The 19,264-nt window shown below is 37.2% G+C and overlaps 2 protein-coding genes across 9 annotated transcripts in view; one reads left to right on the top strand and one right to left on the bottom strand.

The window, feature by feature from the left end:
• Window positions 1-14,679, top strand: part of LOC121865009 (fibronectin type-III domain-containing protein 3a-like) — a 36,151-nt gene extending 21,472 nt beyond the window's left edge. For both annotated transcript variants that reach the window (XM_042364303.1, XM_042364304.1), the window contains 4 exons: window positions 6,623-6,913; window positions 10,219-10,418; window positions 10,701-10,874; window positions 13,262-14,679. In XM_042364303.1, the coding sequence (XP_042220237.1) occupies window positions 6,623-6,913; window positions 10,219-10,418; window positions 10,701-10,871 (662 nt within the window). In that variant the 3' untranslated portion in view covers window positions 10,872-10,874; window positions 13,262-14,679. The remainder of the gene's footprint in view (window positions 1-6,622; window positions 6,914-10,218; window positions 10,419-10,700; window positions 10,875-13,261) is intronic.
• A 612-nt stretch (window positions 14,680-15,291) lies between these two features.
• The window catches only part of LOC121865007 (balbiani ring protein 3-like), a 40,029-nt gene continuing 36,056 nt past the window's right edge, over window positions 15,292-19,264 (bottom strand). For 5 of the 7 annotated variants that reach the window (XM_042364298.1, XM_042364301.1, XM_042364296.1 and 2 more), the window contains 5 exons: window positions 18,954-19,184; window positions 18,542-18,781; window positions 17,033-17,263; window positions 16,620-16,859; window positions 15,292-16,381 (listed from right to left, as the gene is read on the bottom strand). In XM_042364298.1, the coding sequence (XP_042220232.1) occupies window positions 16,344-16,381; window positions 16,620-16,859; window positions 17,033-17,263; window positions 18,542-18,781; window positions 18,954-19,184 (980 nt within the window). In that variant the 3' untranslated portion in view covers window positions 15,292-16,343. The remainder of the gene's footprint in view (window positions 16,382-16,619; window positions 16,860-17,032; window positions 17,264-18,541; window positions 18,782-18,953; window positions 19,185-19,264) is intronic. The other 2 variants (XM_042364300.1, XM_042364302.1) reach the window with 2 other exon arrangements.

The following is a 19,264-nucleotide window of genomic DNA, read 5'->3' as shown; positions in this document are numbered from 1 at the left end:
ATACACAGTGTAGGTATATAAACAGTATACACAGTGAAGGTATATAAACAGTATACACAGTGTAGGTATATAAACAGTATACACAGTGAAGGTATATAAACAAAATACACAGTGAAGGTATATAAACAGTATACACAGTGTAGGTATATAAACAATATACACAGTGAAGGTATATAAACAGTATACACAGTGAAGGTATATAAACAGTATACACAGTGTAGGTATATAAACAGTATACACAGTGAAGGTATATAAACAATATATACAGTGTAGGTATATAAACAATGTACACAGTGAAGGTATATAAACAATATACACAGTGAAGGTATATAAACAGTATACACAGTGTAGGTATATAAACAGTATACACAGTGAAGGTATATAAACAGTATACACAGTGTAGGTATATAAACAATATACACAGTGAAGGTATATAAACAATATACACAGTGAAGGTACATAAACAATATACACAGTGAAGGTATATAAACAGTATACACAGTGTAGGTATATAAACAGTATACACAGTGAAGGTATATAAACAATATACACAGTGAAGGTATATAAACAGTATACACAGTGTAGGTATATAAACAGTATACACAGTGAAGGTATATAAACAGTATACACAGTGTAGGTATATAAACAATATACACAGTGAAGGTATATAAACAATATACACAGTGAAGGTATATAAACAGTATACACAGTGAAGGTATATAAACAGTATACACAGTGAAGGTATATAAACAGTATACACAGTGTAGGTATATAAACAGTATACACAGTGTAGGTATATAAACAGTATACACAGTGTAGGTATATAAACAGTATACACAGTGTAGGTATATAAACAGTATACACAGTGAAGGTATATAAACAATATACACAGTGTAGGTATATAAACAATATACACAGTGAAGGTATATAAACAGTATACACAGTGAAGGTATATAAACAGTATACACAGTGAAGGTATATAAACAATATACACAGTGAAGGTATATAAACAGTATACACAGTGAAGGTATATAAACAGTATACACAGTGTAGGTATATAAACAGTATACACAGTGTAGGTATATAAACAGTATACACAGTGTAGGTATATAAACAGTATACACAGTGAAGGTATATAAACAGTATACACAGTGTAGGTATATAAACAGTATACACAGTGTAGGTATATATAAATGATATACACAGTGAAGAATTATATAAACAATACACACAGTGTAGTTATATAAACGGTATACACGGTAATTATATAAAACTAATATACACAGTGTGGAGTATATAAACAGTATACAGTGTAGGTATATAAACAATATACACAATTAATTATATATTATTATACACAGTGTAGGTATATAAACAGTATACACAGTGAAGGTATATAAACAGTATAAACAATGCAGGTATACAATATACACAGTGAAGGTATATAAACAATATACACAGTGAAGGTATATAAACAGTATACACAGTGTAGGTATATAAACAGTATACACAGTGAAGGTATATAAACAATATACACAGTGTAGGTATATAAACAGTATACACAGTGTAGGTATATAAACAGTATACACAGTGTAGGTATATAAACAATATACACAGTGTAGGTATATAAACAGTATACACAGTGTAGGTATATAAACAGTATACACAGTGTAGGTATATAAACAGTATACACAGTGTAGGTATATAAACAATATACACAGTGTAGGTATATAAACAATATATACAGTGAAGGTATATAAACAGTATACACAGTGTAGGTATATAAACAGTATACACAGTGAAGGTATATAAACAGTATACACAGTGTAGGTATATAAACAATATACACAGTGTAGGTATATAAACAGTATACACAGTGTAGGTATATAAACAATATACACAGTGAAGGTATATAAACAAAATACACAGTGAAGGTATATAAACAATATACACAGTGTAGGTATATAAACAGTATACACAGTGAAGGTATATAAACAATATACACAGTGAAGGTATATAAACAATATACACAGTGTAGGTATATAAACAGTATACATAGTGTAGGTATATAAACAATATACACAGTGAAGGTATATAAACAGTATACACAGTGTAGGTATATAAACAGCATACACAGTGTAGGTATATAAACAGTATACACAGTGTAGGTATATAAACAGTATACACAGTGAAGGTATATAAACAGTATACACAGTGTAGGTATATAAACAATATACACAGTGAAGGTATATAAACAATATACACAGTGAAGGTATATAAACAGTATACACAGTGAAGGTATATAAACAGTATACACAGTGAAGGTATATAAACAGTATACACAGTGAAGGTATATAAACAGTATACACAGTGTAGGTAAGATAAACAATATGTTACGTGTAGGTATAAACAGTATACAGTGAAGGTATATAAACAGTATACAGTGTAGGTATATAAACAATATACATATGAAGGTATATAAACAGTATACACAGTGAAGGTATATAAACAGTATACACAGTGAAGGTATATAAACAATATACACAGTGAAGGTATATAAACAGTATACATAGTGTAGGTATATAAAACAATATACACAGTGAAGGTATATAAACAGTATACACAGTGAAGGTATATAAACAGTATACACAGTGAAGGTATATAAACAGTATACACAGTGAAGGTATATAAACAGTATACACAGTGTAGGTATATAAACAGTATACACAGTGTAGGTATATAAACAGTATACACAGTGTAGGTATATAAACAGTATACACAGTGAAGGTATATAAACAGTATACACAGTGTAGGTATATAAACAATATACACAGTGAAGGTATATAAACAGTATACACAGTGTAGGTATATAAACAGTATACACAGAAGGTATATAGCACACACAGTGTAGGTATATAAACAGTATACACAGAAGGTATATAAACAGTATATACAGTGTAGGTATATAAAACAGTATACACAGTGAAGGTATATAAACAGTATACAATGTAGGTATATAAACAGTATACAGTGTAGGTATAAAACAGTATACACAGTGTAGGTATATAAATGTATACAGTGAAGGTATATAAAACAATATACACAGTGAAGGTATATAAACAGTATACATAGTGAAGGTATATTAATATATATACAGTGTAGGTATATAAACACATACACAGTGTAGGTATATAAACAGTATACACAGTGAAGGTATATAAACAGTATACACAGTGTAGGTATATAAACAGTATACACAGTGAAGGTATATAAACAATATACACAGTGAAGGTACATAAACAATATACACAGTGAAGGTATATAAACAGTATACACAGTGTAGGTATATAAACAGTATACACAGTGAAGGTATATAAACAATATACACAGTGAAGGTATATAAACAGTATACACAGTGTAGGTATATAAACAGTATACACAGTGTAGGTATATAAACAGTATACACAGTGAAGGTATATAAACAATATACACAGTGAAGGTATATAAACAGTATACACAGTGTAGGTATATAAACAATATACACAGTGAAGGTATATAAAACAATATACACAGTGAAGGTATATAAACAGTATACACAGTGTATATAAAACAATATACACAGTGAATAGTATATAAACAATATACACAGTGTAGGTATATAAACAGTATACATGGTGAATAGTATATAAAACAATATACACAGTGAAGGTATATAAACAGTATACACAGTGTAGGTATATAAACATGTACACAGAGAAGGTATATATAAACAGTATACACAGTGTAGGTATATAAACAATATATACACAGTGAAGGTATAAACAATATACAGTGTAGGCATATAAAATAGTATACACAGTGAAGTGTATATAAACAATATACACAGAAGGTATATAAAATATACAGTGTAGGTATATAAAACAATATACACAGTGAAGGTATATAAACAGTATACACAGTGTGTATATAAACAGTATACACAGTGAAGGTATATAAACAGTATACACAGTGTAGGTATATAAACAGTATACACAGTGAAGGTATATAAACAGTATACACAGTGTAGGTATATAAACAATATACACAGTGAAGGTATATAAACAATATACACAGTGAAGGTATATAAACAGTATACACAGTGAAGGTATATAAACAGTATACACAGTGAAGGTATATAAACAGTATACACAGTGTAGGTATATAAACAGTATACACAGTGTAGGTATATAAACAGTATACACAGTGTAGGTATATAAACAATATACACAGTGAAGGTATATAAACAATATACACAGTGAAGGTATATAAACAGTATACACAGTGAAGGTATATAAACAAAATACACAGTGAAGGTATATAAACAGTATACACAGTGTAGGTATATAAACAATATACACAGTGAAGGTATATAAACAGTATACACAGTGAAGGTATATAAACAGTATACACAGTGTAGGTATATAAACAGTATACACAGTGAAGGTATATAAACAGTATACACAGTGAAGGTATATAAACAATATACACAGTGTAGGTATATAAACAATATACACAGTGAAGGTATATAAACAATATACACAGTGTAGGTATATAAACAGTATACACAGTGAAGGTATATAAACAATATACACAGTGAAGGTATATAAACAATATACACAGTGTAGGTATATAAACAGTATACACAGTGAAGGTATATAAACAGTATACACAGTGAAGGTATATAAACAATATACACAGTGAAGGTATATAAACAGTATACACAGTGAAGGTATATAAACAAAATACACAGTGAAGGTATATAAACAGTATACACAGTGTAGGTATATAAACAGTATACACAGTGTAGGTATATAAACAATATACACAGTGAAGGTATATAAACAGTATACACAGTGTAGGTATATAAACAGTATACACAGTGTAGGTATATAAACAGTATACACAGTGTAGGTATATAAACAGTATACACAGTGAAGGTATATAAACAATATACACAGTGTAGGTATATAAACAATATACACAGTGAAGTATATAAACAGTATACACAGTGAAGGTATATAAACAGTATACACAGTGTAGTGTATATAAACAGTATACACAGTGTAGGTATATAAACAGTATACACAGTGTAGGTATATAAACAGTATACACAGTGTAGGTATATAAACATATACACAGTGAAGGTATATAAACAGTATACACAGTGTAGGTATATAAACAATATACACAGTGTAGGTATATAAACAATATACACAGTGAAGGTATATAAACAGTATACACAGTGTAGGTATATAAACAATATACAGTGAAGGTATATAAACAGTATACACAGTGTAGGTATATAAACAGTATACACAGTGTAGGTATATAAACAGTATACACAGTGTAGGTATATAAACAGTATACACAGTGAAGGTATATAAACAATATACACAGTGAAGGTATATAAACAGTATACACAGTGTAGTGAAGGTATATAAACAGTATACACAGTGTAGGTATATAAACAATATACACAGTGAAGGTATATAAACAGTATACACAGTGTAGGTATATAAACAGTATACACAGTGAAGGTATATAAACAGTATACACAGTGTAGGTATATAAACAGTATACACAGTGTAGGTATATAAACAATATACACAGTGAAGGTATATAAACAATATACACAGTGTAGGTATATAAACAGTATACACAGTGTAGGTATATAAACAATATACACAGTGAAGGTATATAAACAATATACACAGTGAAGGTATATAAACAGTATACACAGTGTAGGTATATAAACAGTATACACAGTGAAGGTATATAAACAGTATACACAGTGTAGGTATATAAACAGTATACACAGTGTAGGTATATAAACAGTATACACAGTGTAGGTATATAAACAATATACACAGTGAAGGTATATAAACAGTATACACAGTGTAGGTATATAAACAGTATACACAGTGTAGGTATATAAACAGTATACACAGTGTAGGTATATAAACAGTATACACAGTGAAGGTATATAAACAATATACACAGTGTAGGTATATAAACAATATACACAGTGAAGGTATATAAACAGTATACACAGTGAAGGTATATAAACAGTATACACAGTGTAGGTATATAAACAGTATACACAGTGAAGGTATATAAACAGTATACACAGTGTAGGTATATAAACAGTATACACAGTGTAGGTATATAAACAATATACACAGTGAAGGTATATAAACAATATACACAGTGTAGGTATATAAACAGTATACACAGTGTAAGTATACAAACAGTATACACAGTGTAGGTATATAAACAGTGTACACAGTGTAGGTATATAAACAGTATACACAGTGTAGGTATATAAACAGTGTACACAGTGTAGGTATATATTCACTGGTAATTAGTAATTTGAGTCAACCAAGATAACATGCTCACTTCGTGTTGATTTATATACGAGGTGTTTGATACAACATATTTTTCTAGTTTAGCTTTACAAGAAATCAGACAAATTATTATAGAAAAATTATCAGCATTGCCTTTATATTTACCAGGATATAAAACGTTCTTTGTTAGTTCCATATAAACATACAAATTTATAAGATAACTTTTCTTGTTCCGCCAGACTCGAACGCTGTGAAAAATATGGCTGTGAATAGTGTAGAAGGTAACATAACAATACTGCTTGCATCGTGGACGCCGCCAGAGAGACCCGGGAACTGTACAGTGTATTACAGAATTACATGGAGTGCTATTGGATTCGTCAATACAACACAAACTGACGAGAAACCTGAAATATCTAATTACACCATCACCGGTCTGAAAGGATGCACCCAATACAACGTATCTGTTGTTACCAGGACCGATACCAGTTACTCAAATCCAAGACATAGTTCTAATAACACCAACGGGCGTGGTAAGTACAAGCCTGGGAAGATATTGGCAGCATAATGTGTTGTCTAATGGTAGACCCTGCTGCCATATGGCATCACAAAAACTGTGACCAAGTCCCAGGTTGCTGATCTGTCTTTCTGCCTCTTTTACTCGTACACACAATTGCAGGGTCTCAATTGTCTCTCTTACTATTGACAACACAACATATGTAACCTTTCCCACTCTTGATCTGTTCTGTTCTTTCTATTCTTTTATTCTCCAATGATATCAGCTGATAATAATATTAAAGCGGGGCCTTCTCGAATGGGCCCCACTGGTTGGGAAGGTTGTGGACCCCCAGGGCCGACCTGATCATCATCAAACTACTGGGGCCTCAATGACGCCACCACGGTTGCTGGAGGATCAGCTTTTCTCACTCTTTATTTTTCCAACATTCGCGGCCTAAGATCCAATTTTCCTCCTGTGGAGCACCATCTGTTAACCTCTTCCCCCGACCTCTAACTACTATCTGAACTTCAACTGACCAAAGCAGCTTCACCCAAACCTTTTCAAGTCTCCAGCTCCAACCTTTATTCCTCTTTCCGTTCTAAGGGAGGTGTATGCGCCTACTGCAACACACGTACACCCTTATAGCTCGACTCACGGATCTTGAATCTTCCTTTTATGATGTCATCAGCCTCAAAATATCTCTATGACTATTTTTCCTTGTTTCCTATACTGTTCGCCCAACTCTACCAACTATTTGGAACTCTTTGTCTATCTCACTTATTGCCATGAGCCGTTGCTATCCACACACCCCAACACCGAGATCCTCTACCAAGGGATTTTCAATGTAAATCACAAAGACTGGCTTGGGTCTGCAAAGGATGACCCAGGTGGAGCTGAGGCGCTCTCTTTTTCCTTACTTAATCATCTGGAACAAATAATTAAACACCCTACACGCGTTCCTGTTCAACATGATCAACTTGCTAACATTCTTGATCTTTGTTTTACCTCTAACCCCTCACACTATTCATACTCAATTTCTGCCCCCTTGGGGTCTTCTGATCACAATCTTATTTATATTAAATCAAACTGGGCACGACCACCTCCCCACCCCTCTCTAAACTCCAACTATGGCACTATCGGAGGGCAAGCTGGAAATCCTTGCGAGAATTCTTCTCCGACATTCCTCGGGATGAATGTTGCTTTTCCACTCGGGACCCCTCAGTATGTGCTGACAGCATTGCTGGGGTTATACAGGGTGGTATGAGTGCATTTATCCCATCTTCTACCAAAACTTTCACTTTATAATCATGGTTTGATGTCTCCTTTTCCCTTGCATGTAGGGAGAGAGATATGGCGTATCAAGTTATGAAACTGTGTCCTCCAATACCCACTCTTTCATTACTTCTAGGAATCGTTGTAAGGTTATTCTTCGTAGGGCCAAGCGGAATTTTATAGAAAGAAAGACCGCTAACCTAATCCCAGAATCTCAATGTGGATTTAGACCATCGCGTGGCACCCCTGACTGGATCTTTGCTGCCCACCAGATGCAGGAAAAGTGCAGAGAACCGCATCGTAACTAAGGCCCAACTCGGTCAACAGGGAAGCCCTCTGGCGGATCCTCAGTCGTTTTGGCTGCCCGCCAAAATTCATTGCAATTGTGAGGCAACTCCACGATAGCATGAACGGCAGTGTCCTACACAATGGCACCCAGACGGAGGTAAAACAAGATTGTGTTCTGGCACCAACTCTCTTTTCCATTTTCTTGGCAGCCTTCCTTACTCGTGCCAGTGCCAATTTAGTTGGCGGGGTGGACATCCAGTGCCGGATGAAGGGACTTTACAACCTAAGACGACTCCAGGTAGGAACAAAGGTATCAGCTGCTTTCATAACTGAACTTCAGTAAGCAGACGACCTCACCCTCATCGCATACACTGAACGCGACTTGCAGGAGATCCTGAACACCTACATAGATGCTATGCACACTTCTGCCTTGAGGTGAATGCACACAAGACTCACATTCTCTTTCATCCTGCCCCTGGTTCAGGCACACCTCCACCATCCCTCCAGCTTAACGGTACTACTCTCTCTAATGTTACCCACTTTCAGTATCTCGGCTCCCACCTGTCCACCACAGCAGATATCGATGAAGAGATTCAACATCGTATCAGATGAGCATTTCGAGCCTTTGGCAAACTCCGTACTCGTGTCTCTAGCTGTAGGGAGCTGAAATTATCTACACAGGTGTACGTGTATCGAGCAGTGGTCCTCCCCACCCTGCTGTATGGCAGTGAGACATAAATTAACTACAGGAGGCACCTCAAGGCACTTTCATCAACGTAGTCTATGTTCCATCCTCCGAGTTCACTGGGAAGACAACAGATAAATGCCAATATTCTCGCTGACGCCAACTGTAGGAGCGTCGAGGCTACCATTATCCATGAACAACTACCCTGGACTGACCATGTTACTTGAAAGGACAACAGTAGACTGTGAAAACAGCTACTTTACAGTCATCTAACGAATAGTAAACGTAACGCTGGCGAGCAACTGAAAAGGTATAGGGATAGTATTAAGACAAATCTGAAAAAGTGCCAAATCGACCCCTTCACCTGGGAGACGATCACTCCACACAGCAACGATTGGATAAGCACCACACGAGAAGGTGTCAATACTTTCGAGTTAGCCCGACTGCATAACGAGGCAGACAAGCGCCAGCGCGGGAAAGACATTTCCGCTGCCCCTCCCTCACTAGATGCAGCCTCCAAACGTGGAACATCTGTGGACGCCCCTGCCGACCCCGTATCGGCCTCTCTAGTCACCTCAGAGCTTACCAACGAAGGTGACATCTTTAATAACTCATATATGATTATCATAGCTGGATGATCGTCATACTCGATTCCGAGTGACAGCAAAGTGGTAGTAGTAGTGTTGGTGGTGGTGTCCTGGCAGTTTTGGTGGTGATGGTAGTGTTGTTGTTGTTGATGGTGGTGGCGGTGGTAATATTGTTGGTGGTGGTAATGTTGTTATTGGTAGTGTGTTTGTTGTTGGTGGTGGTAATGTTGGTGGTGGTGATGGTAGTGTTGATGGTGGTGATGGTAGTGTTGTTGGTGATGGTAGTGTTGATGGTGGTGATGGTAGTGTTGTTGTTGGTGTTGGTGGTAGTGTTGGTGGTGGTGATGGTAGTGTTGTTGGTTGTGGTGGTAATGGCTGTTGTGTTTTGGGATGGGTTACAGGTTCTCGGGAGTGAACCAACGACCCTCGTGACCAAGGGGCTCCAGGTTGTACTCACACGACCACCTCGCCGCTCCCCTTCCACTATTATTCTCTATCTCTCAACAGAACCAGGAAAGCCAAGTTTAAAGCAGACGAGTGCAGATAAACACAGCATCACAATGAAGTGGACAAAGCCAGAATCAATCTGTGCTATCACCTTGTACCAACTGATCTACGATGACAAGATACAGAACTTCAGTAGCGGAAAGCGATATTACACAGCTACAAGACTGTCTCAACACAGTAAATACACATTTAAATTGAAGGTACGTTTTGTTTACTGATGTATTGGAGGGGGGGGGGGGATTGTTGAGCGTTTCTTGTTTAATATTGTTGGCAAAAGATACATAAATTTATATCCCCGAACACATCTGACTTTGTTTGCTTATGAGTAAGTTCACCGTTTAAGATTTTGACATTACACACACACACACACACACACACACACACACACACACACACACAGTTAAGAAAAAGATATGCATTAAAAATATAAAGAAGATGAATTGAAGGAATATAATTGACTAAAAAAACACATTTCATTTAAGGCAAACAACGACGCCGGGTTTGGTGAGGCCGCTATACTCGACACAATGACTACTGGGGTGGATCCGGTAGCGGTGGGAGTCGGTGTTGGTGTCTCGGTGGGAGTGGTGTTGCTGGCGGTGGGTATAGCCGGGTATATCTACAGGGACAAGATTAAGAACCGGTGTATGTGAGAGGTGAGTTGGTTGGCCTGGTTAAAAGTGTAGTGTGGATGTGAGGGTGTGGTGAGGGTGTAGTGTGGGTGTGAGGGTGTAGTGTGTATTTGAAGGTGTAGTGAGGGTGTAGTGTGGGTGTGAGGGTGTAGTGAGGGTGAAGTGTGGGTGTGAGGGTGTAGTGTGGGTGTGAGGGTGTAGTGTGTATTTGAAGGTGTAGTGAGGGTGTGAGGGTGTAGTGTGGGTGTGAGGGTGTAGAGAGAATGTGGTGAAGGTGTAGTGTGGGGGTGAGGGTGTAGTGATGGTATGGTGAGGGTGTAGGGTTTGTTTGAGGGTGTAGAGAGAACATAAGAACATAAGAATGGAGGAAACTGCAGCTGGCCTATTGGCCCATACTGGGCAGTCCCACTTACACCCAACCCCTATCGCTCACCCAACCCATGTTTGAAGCTATCCAGCGTATTCGAGTTAATGGTGAGATTTCGTAATTTGTTCCACTCTTCCACTATATTTCCAAACCAAAGTTTACCTTTTTTTGCGCCTAAATCTAAATTTGTCTAATTTAAAAACCATTGTTACGAGTTCGCTCCTGGTTGGATAGTTTGAGTACCTTGGTAATGTCCCCTTTGTTCAGCCCTGCCTTCCATTTATACACCTCTATCATTTCGTACCTCATTCTACAGTACGTCTCTCGAAGGAGTGCAAATTAAGATGCTTTAACCTGTCTCTGTACTCAAGGTTCCTAATGCCCCGGATTAGTCTTGTCATTTGCCTCTGAATTCTTTCCAAGTATTCTATATCCATTCTGTAATACGGCGACCAGAATTGAACTGCGTAATCCAAGTGAGGTCTCACAAGCACAAGATATAGTTTAAGGATGACCTCGCTAGTCTTGTAACTAACACTCCTTTGTATGAACCCTAGTACTTTATTAGCCTTGTTTCGAGCAAATACACATTGTTTACTTGGCTTAAGATTCCTACTTATCATTACTCCTAATTCTTTCTCGCAGTCGGGTTTCTCAATAACATTGTTGTTCATCTGGTATCTGGTTTCCCTGCTTACATCTCCTATACTGAGTACTTTGCATTTGTCCACTATGAATTTCATCTGCCATTTTTCAGACCAATCGAAAAATTTGTTTAGATCTTCCTGTAATTTTGCGGAGTCATCGTCAGATTTAATTACACGTCCTATTTTAGTGTCATCAGCAAATTTACTTATGTTGCTGTCTACGCCGATATCTATGTCGTTTATGTATATAATAAATAATAATGGTCCAAGAACTGAACCTTGCGGAACTCCACTAGTGACGCTGCTCCAATCGGATTTAGTGCCGTCAATGCTCACTCGCTGTTTCCTGTCCTGTAACCACGCCCTAATCCATTTTCGAATATCTATTTTAATGCCACGAGCCTCCACCTTTCGTATTAGTATTAAGTGAAAAGAATGTTAATATATCAGTTCAACATGAACGCCCGCTTGTGAAGCCATGCTGGGAATCATTGATCAACTTGTGCTTCTCCAGGTGATTTCGAATAGAGTTTGAAATGGTTGCTTCCAGTAATTTGCCTACAATTGATGTTAGACTGATTGGGCAGTAGTTAGAGGATAGTGATCTATCTCCCTTCTTGAAAATCTGTATTACATTCGCTATCCTCCAGGATTCTGGTACTACACCTGTTTTTAAGGACAGTTTAAACAACTTTGCTAAGGGCATACTAAGCTCTTCCTTACATTCCTTTAATACTCTGGCAAATATCTCATTGGGACATGGTGACTTATTAGGCTTTAGTTTGTCTATTTGCTTACTAACATCGTTACTAGTCACTACTATCTCGCTTAATTTATCTTCTTCACTATCTCTGTATAGAGTCGGTGCCTCGGGTATCATGTTTAAAGTTTTCGGTAGTGAAAACTGTTGAAAAATATTGATTCAGATTTTTGCTCATTTCTCCGTCGTTATCAGTTAGCTCGCTGGTATCCGACTGTATTAGTCCGATCTTTTCTCGTGTAGTGAGGGTGTGGTAAGGGTGTAGTGAGGGTGTATACTCTCTCAGCCCTGAACAGTCACCATCTCTTTTAGTACACTATCAGGTAATCTTATCATTATTTACAGTGAATTTGCTTTCTGCAGTCAACAATACCACCACTCATTTTGTACCTATCCCAGATATACCATAAACCAGATGTATTTGTACTCTTATAACATCTGTTTAGATATATCACATACCAGATATACTCTACTCTTAGAAACCTCTACAGTGTGATATACCATATAACTAGATACTGTATACTGGTATAGCCCATCAAGTGTGAGTCATGGAACATAGTCAGTTATACTCTTAGCTTCTTCAACCTTCTTTTCGTTCATGTTTATTGACTCATGTCTGTCTCGTTTTGTTTTTCAGAACATATTAGACAAAAGCTGCCAAAGATCTCCGTAACGGGGAAACTGAGGTAAACTTTTATTGCAACTGATTATTATTAGGAACAAAAAAAGCCGCTATTACCAACAGGCAGCATCATATATATTGTAGTTGATTATATTACCGTGTACTTATATAATTATCTGGGCGTATGTCCCCCTTTACACCCGGGGTACCCCAAGCAGATCCTGATGTGAATGGGTACGTAGCTTAATAGTAAGGCGAGTGAAGGGTGGTAGTGTTTATTGTTTGGTGTTCCAGTGTGCTGTATCCAAACTGCCTCTCATAGTGTTTCAGGCAAATGGGAATTGTTTTTGTTTTTGTATTTTCATCCTTCATGTTTACTATTTTTTGTATTACTTCTTTCACTAAATTGTTAAGGTCTTGTCTCATTGCTGGTGTTGAAAATAGGATATTTTTCCTTACATAACTTGTTAAGTATATTAGTTAAGTATCTATATCACTAATCAATGTTTTTAATTATTACTTATGGAATTACTTAATAATTTTAGTAAGTACTAGTTAATTACTTTAGCTATTTATATTTAATTACGTTAGTTAGGACAAAATTTCAATTATATTTAATTAATTACAACTTAAATTTTAAGTTAAATATATCAGTTAATTATTTTAGTTATTACCTGTAACTCTCGTTAATTACATTATGTATGATCTAGATTACTCATTGATTACTTTAACCATAACTCCAAATTATACTGAATTACACCACACATGACTTGTACTACTGATTTATTACATTTGTTATAATCTGCATTACAGGCTGATTACATAAGATATGAAGTGTTATCCATGTTATTTACGTAACTTATGAGTTGTACGGCACTATAAGGTAATTACACTAGTTGTTACTTGCACTACCAGCTAATTATATTATCTGACCCCAAAATATAGTAATGCTGGTGGGAGACATACATACATACATACAGCATATATTTATAGAGTATTATTGTTTGCATATTGTTAGTAGCTAAAAGAAGTATCTGACAGGGTGGGGTCTGATGTCTCGGGAGGGTTGGTATGCGTGTCTTCGCCCACCGCCATTCAACATCCAACACAGGGGGTGAGCTCACATATAGGAATAAAATAAACGGTTAAGGGATTACTGTCACATAATATAAGGAGACAACACGAATATCCCAATACCTATAGTCCGTGGCCTCATATTGTTTCACACAGAGTATGCAAAGATACTTTTTTTTAGCTACTGTTCATCGCTAACAAAAGTACTGTCGTCTCACCTGCCTCTTCATGAACCCAGAGATTCACAGGTCTCTGAATCTCTGGGTTCATGAAGAGCCGACAGGACTTTTGTTAGCGAGTGTACAGTGCTCACTTAATGGCCTTGTTTTTTATTGTACGGAAATAAACAAGAGAATTTTTTCAAGTTTTTCTTTAATATTCCTGTTGAATTACGGGATTAATATAAGTTTTTATTATTATTGTTATTTTTTATCAAAGTATGTGTTATCAAATATCCCGCGATCCCTACACCACTTTATGTATGATATTTAACTAAAAACTGTCTTTGATCGCTGAGACACGTTAAATTAGGTTAGGGTATTAGTTTGCATTTAATTTTGTTCATTTGCGTTACGTTTGGGTAAGGTTTGTTTTTCCTTTCGGGGTCAGCTGTGGTGTTGGCGTCACTCCTCCAACATGGTACCGTACGTCGGGCCATCAAATCCATCCACACTACTCAGGGACGATAATACCTAAAATAACATGAAGGTTACATGTACTGTACTACCTTGGGTGGAGGACATTCTTGAGTTATCTCGTTTTACATATCATAAGAGATAATTTCAGTTATCTCTTCCAAGAAAAAAGGTCACAGTGTAGATATAATCGATACCCACCGCCAAAATACCACAGTTTGCCATCCTAGACACCGTTTATGTTTGACCTAAATTGTTCGTACCATAATTATTATCCATCTTTTGACTAAGTGAACTATATAACACATAGTTCAAAAGGATAAATGAATCAGTCAGTATAATGTGAGTGCTTTATTGGTGGTTGTGGTGTATACAGGCCTTATAAAAACATTGTGAAGGGACGCCATCTGGACTAGGTTACCGGGATGTTGTTATCATGTAAAGTATTGTTAAGGTGTTGTAACATGTCCTACTGGTGGCCCCAGAGAGCCAGCCAGCCCTATACATACAACACAAAGGTTAAACACAGGAATCCGTGAAAAAATAATCGTAAATAAGTGACGAGAAAAACTCGGTTAAAAAAAAGAAACAAATGCATGATTGGCAAACCTGTATAACTAAACATAAGGGAAAAATTCAAACGTGAATACTGAAAACAACTGAAAGTTGACCAAATGAAAAACTATTCATCTGTGAAGAACTTAAATGACTTTAAAAAAAACAGTAAACAAAATACCTTGAAGAAAAAAATTGCACAGCTAAGGCTACTACACTGAAATATGATAAAATAACATGTAATTTATAAGCTCAGACAATAAAACATTTTATTATATTTCCGAGAATCACTATGATCAAATATGTAGTAATAAAAATCACCACAATATGAATGCTATCTTTCCTCCTTATATAAATACTCCCTTTATTTAACTGCTCCTTTTCTATCAACACTCCCTCAAGTCTCCAATGTTTTAATGGCATAATACTGTACTACCCAGCTGGTACCGTGGGGCCTCATATATAAACAATGACTGAGGTGATCCAACCAACTTTGATCACGAAAACACGTTTCTAGAGTATTTCCGTCACAAGGTAAGGGAGTGTTATGCCTCACTCTCTGAGAACACAACACAGTACATAGGAGAATTGCGTTTATTCATGATAGTATATTTACCTGACATCTGTAACTGCAGTGTGTGTATGACCGGTCAAACGATGTACATCACAGTTTTGCCCCATATATAGGTCAAATGAGCCCCAACCCTGACCTAACCTAACCTAACTTAACCTAACCCAAACAAACCTAACCTAACCTAACCTAGTCAGCTTGGGTTGGTGCGACTAGGAACCATTTGACTAGGCACTGCAACACCTCCACACACCTGGGTCTCTCACATCAGGCTCACCCCGCTGTGTGGAATTTTGATTTCTGAGAAAAAGAAAAAAATAGTGTCAGAGAGTATAAGTGAATTGGAGTGCAATTAATTATATTTGTGTACTTCGTGGTACTACAAATGTGTCGTGCCCGTAATGTGAAATTATTGTTAAAAATTATTAGAGTCCTTGTTGATGAGGGTGTGTTTGTATATATAGCATCACAGACAAAGAAACAGAGAGGGAGAGAAAAATAATAATGGATGATAAAAGTTCTTGATTAACACACTCACCCGCGCAACATGCGCAGCCGGCTTCTCCTGAGCACGGTCCAGGGCTAAGCTCTCCTGTGCACAAGGGACCGTACAAACACTTTCCTGAACACTGGTTCCCATTTGAACATTGTGGCACTTGAGGCACACAGCACTTGCAGCCGTTCCCTGTACATCCTCCAGGCAACTCCAATTCTCCACAGGAACAATCTGCCTTGCAGCTGCCGTGTTGCTTCTCGCAGCTCGGGGTCATTTTGCAGTCTGTTGACCAATGAGGGTTTGAGGTGTGTGGGGGGTGACGATGATGTTAGTTGAGTTTAGATTTGTTTACGTTAAGTTAAGTGAAGATGGCTTAGGTAAGGGAACATCACAGGCATTTCATTATCTCTGAGTTTACAAACAACTATATAACGTGAGTGACATTAATAACTGACCGAGGCAACAGGTGCAGTTCCCCCCGAGGCACTGGACGCTGGAGACCACCCCTTGACAGGTGTCAGTACAGCGGCCTGGACACTCGCTGGTGGCCGGACAACCCGCGAAATCCGGGGCACAGCAGAAACAGCCGTCCCCGTCACAGCCGTCCTTGATCACGACCTCCGTGTCCTTGCACACAGACTTGCAGCTTCCATCAAAGTTTTGGCAGGTCGTCTTCGCTTTGCACTCTGTCGAGGAACTTATGACGGTGAATATATATACATATATATATATATATATATATATATATATATATATATATATATATATATATATATATATATATATATATATATATATATATATATATATATATATATATATATATATAGCTGTATCCCATATATGTGGGTGTATATAACTTATTTTCACTCACATTCATAGATATGAATCAGAAATGGGAAATGACAAAAATTTTATATATACTGTAGTAAAGAATCAGTCATAAAATCAAACAACTATACAAAGTGTGAAGATAAATTTTCCTTTTTTGTTACTACAGTATATATAGATATTTTATACGTCAATAAAGTGCATATAAATTACTTATTTCTGGACAGTGAACCTCATACATCAGCTGACAGCCTTAAGTATTAAAGTATAAGTCGGGAGAGATGAGAATACAACCTGGATTCTTAAAGGTTCCAAAGAGAAAATTTTCTCCCCTAAAGATAAATATTGTGTTCAAAGTCTCACAGTTACATCATCATCTCTTACTTGACGTTACCATTTGTATGTGGGCGAGGTAGTTTAATCTTCCAATCTTTGAAGAAAAAAATAGCGGTCAAATAACCCTAACCTAACCTAACCTAACATATATAGTCATTAGAATTATGCATATTTGTTTTGAGAGGAATTTAGGTTAGTTTCCATGTCGATTATGATTCAGTCTTAGTTGTTAAATCAGATTAAGTTGAGCTTATTTTGTTTGGGGCTTATTAAGAGCGGAGAAGACTTAGACCTATAAAGACTGAACCTAATAATTACGACTGGCACCTATTAAGACTGGAACATATTAAGACTGATGCCAAATCCAGATTGGGACCTACTCAGACTCTTGCCTTTTAAGATGACTGAGGCTTATAAATCCTGGGGTCCGTCAAGACTAGGGCTAATCAAGACTGGGGCCCATCAAGTCTGGAGCCCATCAATACTGGGGCCCATCAAGACTGGGGCTTATTACGACTAGAGTCCACATGATTAAGCAGGGAGGCACCTTTACACATTTCAACCTCTCACATCAAGTTTACTTCGCTGTGTGGAAATGAAAATGAATATCAGTTAAAGTCCGTAAGTGAACTCGAGTACAACAATTGATAGCTATAGGTCAGGAGTTTGTAGTAATATAAATATGCGCTTTTCATAGCATACGTGTGTTATTTGTGTCTCATCAGTGATTGTTATCCACTAGAGAAAGAGAGGGGAAATAATTGTACATGATGAAAGTTTTTGATTAACACACTCACCCCTACAACATGCACAGCCGACTTCTCCTGTGCACGACCCTGGGCGCAGATCTCCTGTGCACAAGGGCCCGTATAAGCACGTTCCTGAACACTGGTCCCCACTTGAGCATTGTGGCACTTGAGGCACACAGCACTTGCAGCCGTTCCCTGTACAACCCCCAGGTAACTCCATCTCACCACAAGAACAATCTGCCTTGCAGCTGCCGTGTTGCTTCTCGCAGCTCGGGGTCACTTTGCAGTCTGTTCACCAATGAGGGTTTGAGGTGTGTGGGGAACACGGTGAGGTTAGTTGAGTTTAGATTTGTTTACGTTAAGTTAAGTTAAGTTGGCTTAGGTAAGGGAACATCACAGGCATTTCATTATCTCTGTGTTTACAAACAACTATATAACGTGAGTGACATTAATAACTGACCGAGGCAACAGGTGCAGTTCCCCCCGAGGCACTGGACGCTGGAGACCACCCCATGACAGGCGTCAGTACAGCGGCCTGGACACTCGCTGGTGGCCGGACAACCCACGAAATCCGGGGCACAGCAGAAACAGCCGTCCCCGTCACAGCCGTCCTTGATCACGACCTCCGTGTCCTTGCACACAGAATTGCAGCTTCCACCAAAGTTCTTGCAGTTCGTCTTTGCTTTGCACTCTATCGAGCAACTTGTGACAGTGAATATATACCTGTATTCCTTATATGTATGTGTATATAACTTATTTTCACTCACTTGG

The sequence above is a fragment of the Homarus americanus genome, unplaced genomic scaffold, assembly GCF_018991925.1.
Source record: "Homarus americanus isolate GMGI-L3 unplaced genomic scaffold, GMGI_Hamer_2.0 scaffold2539, whole genome shotgun sequence".
In the NCBI taxonomy this organism is placed as follows: Eukaryota; Metazoa; Arthropoda; class Malacostraca; order Decapoda; family Nephropidae; genus Homarus; species Homarus americanus.
This window is presented reverse-complemented; position numbering and strand designations above follow the sequence as displayed.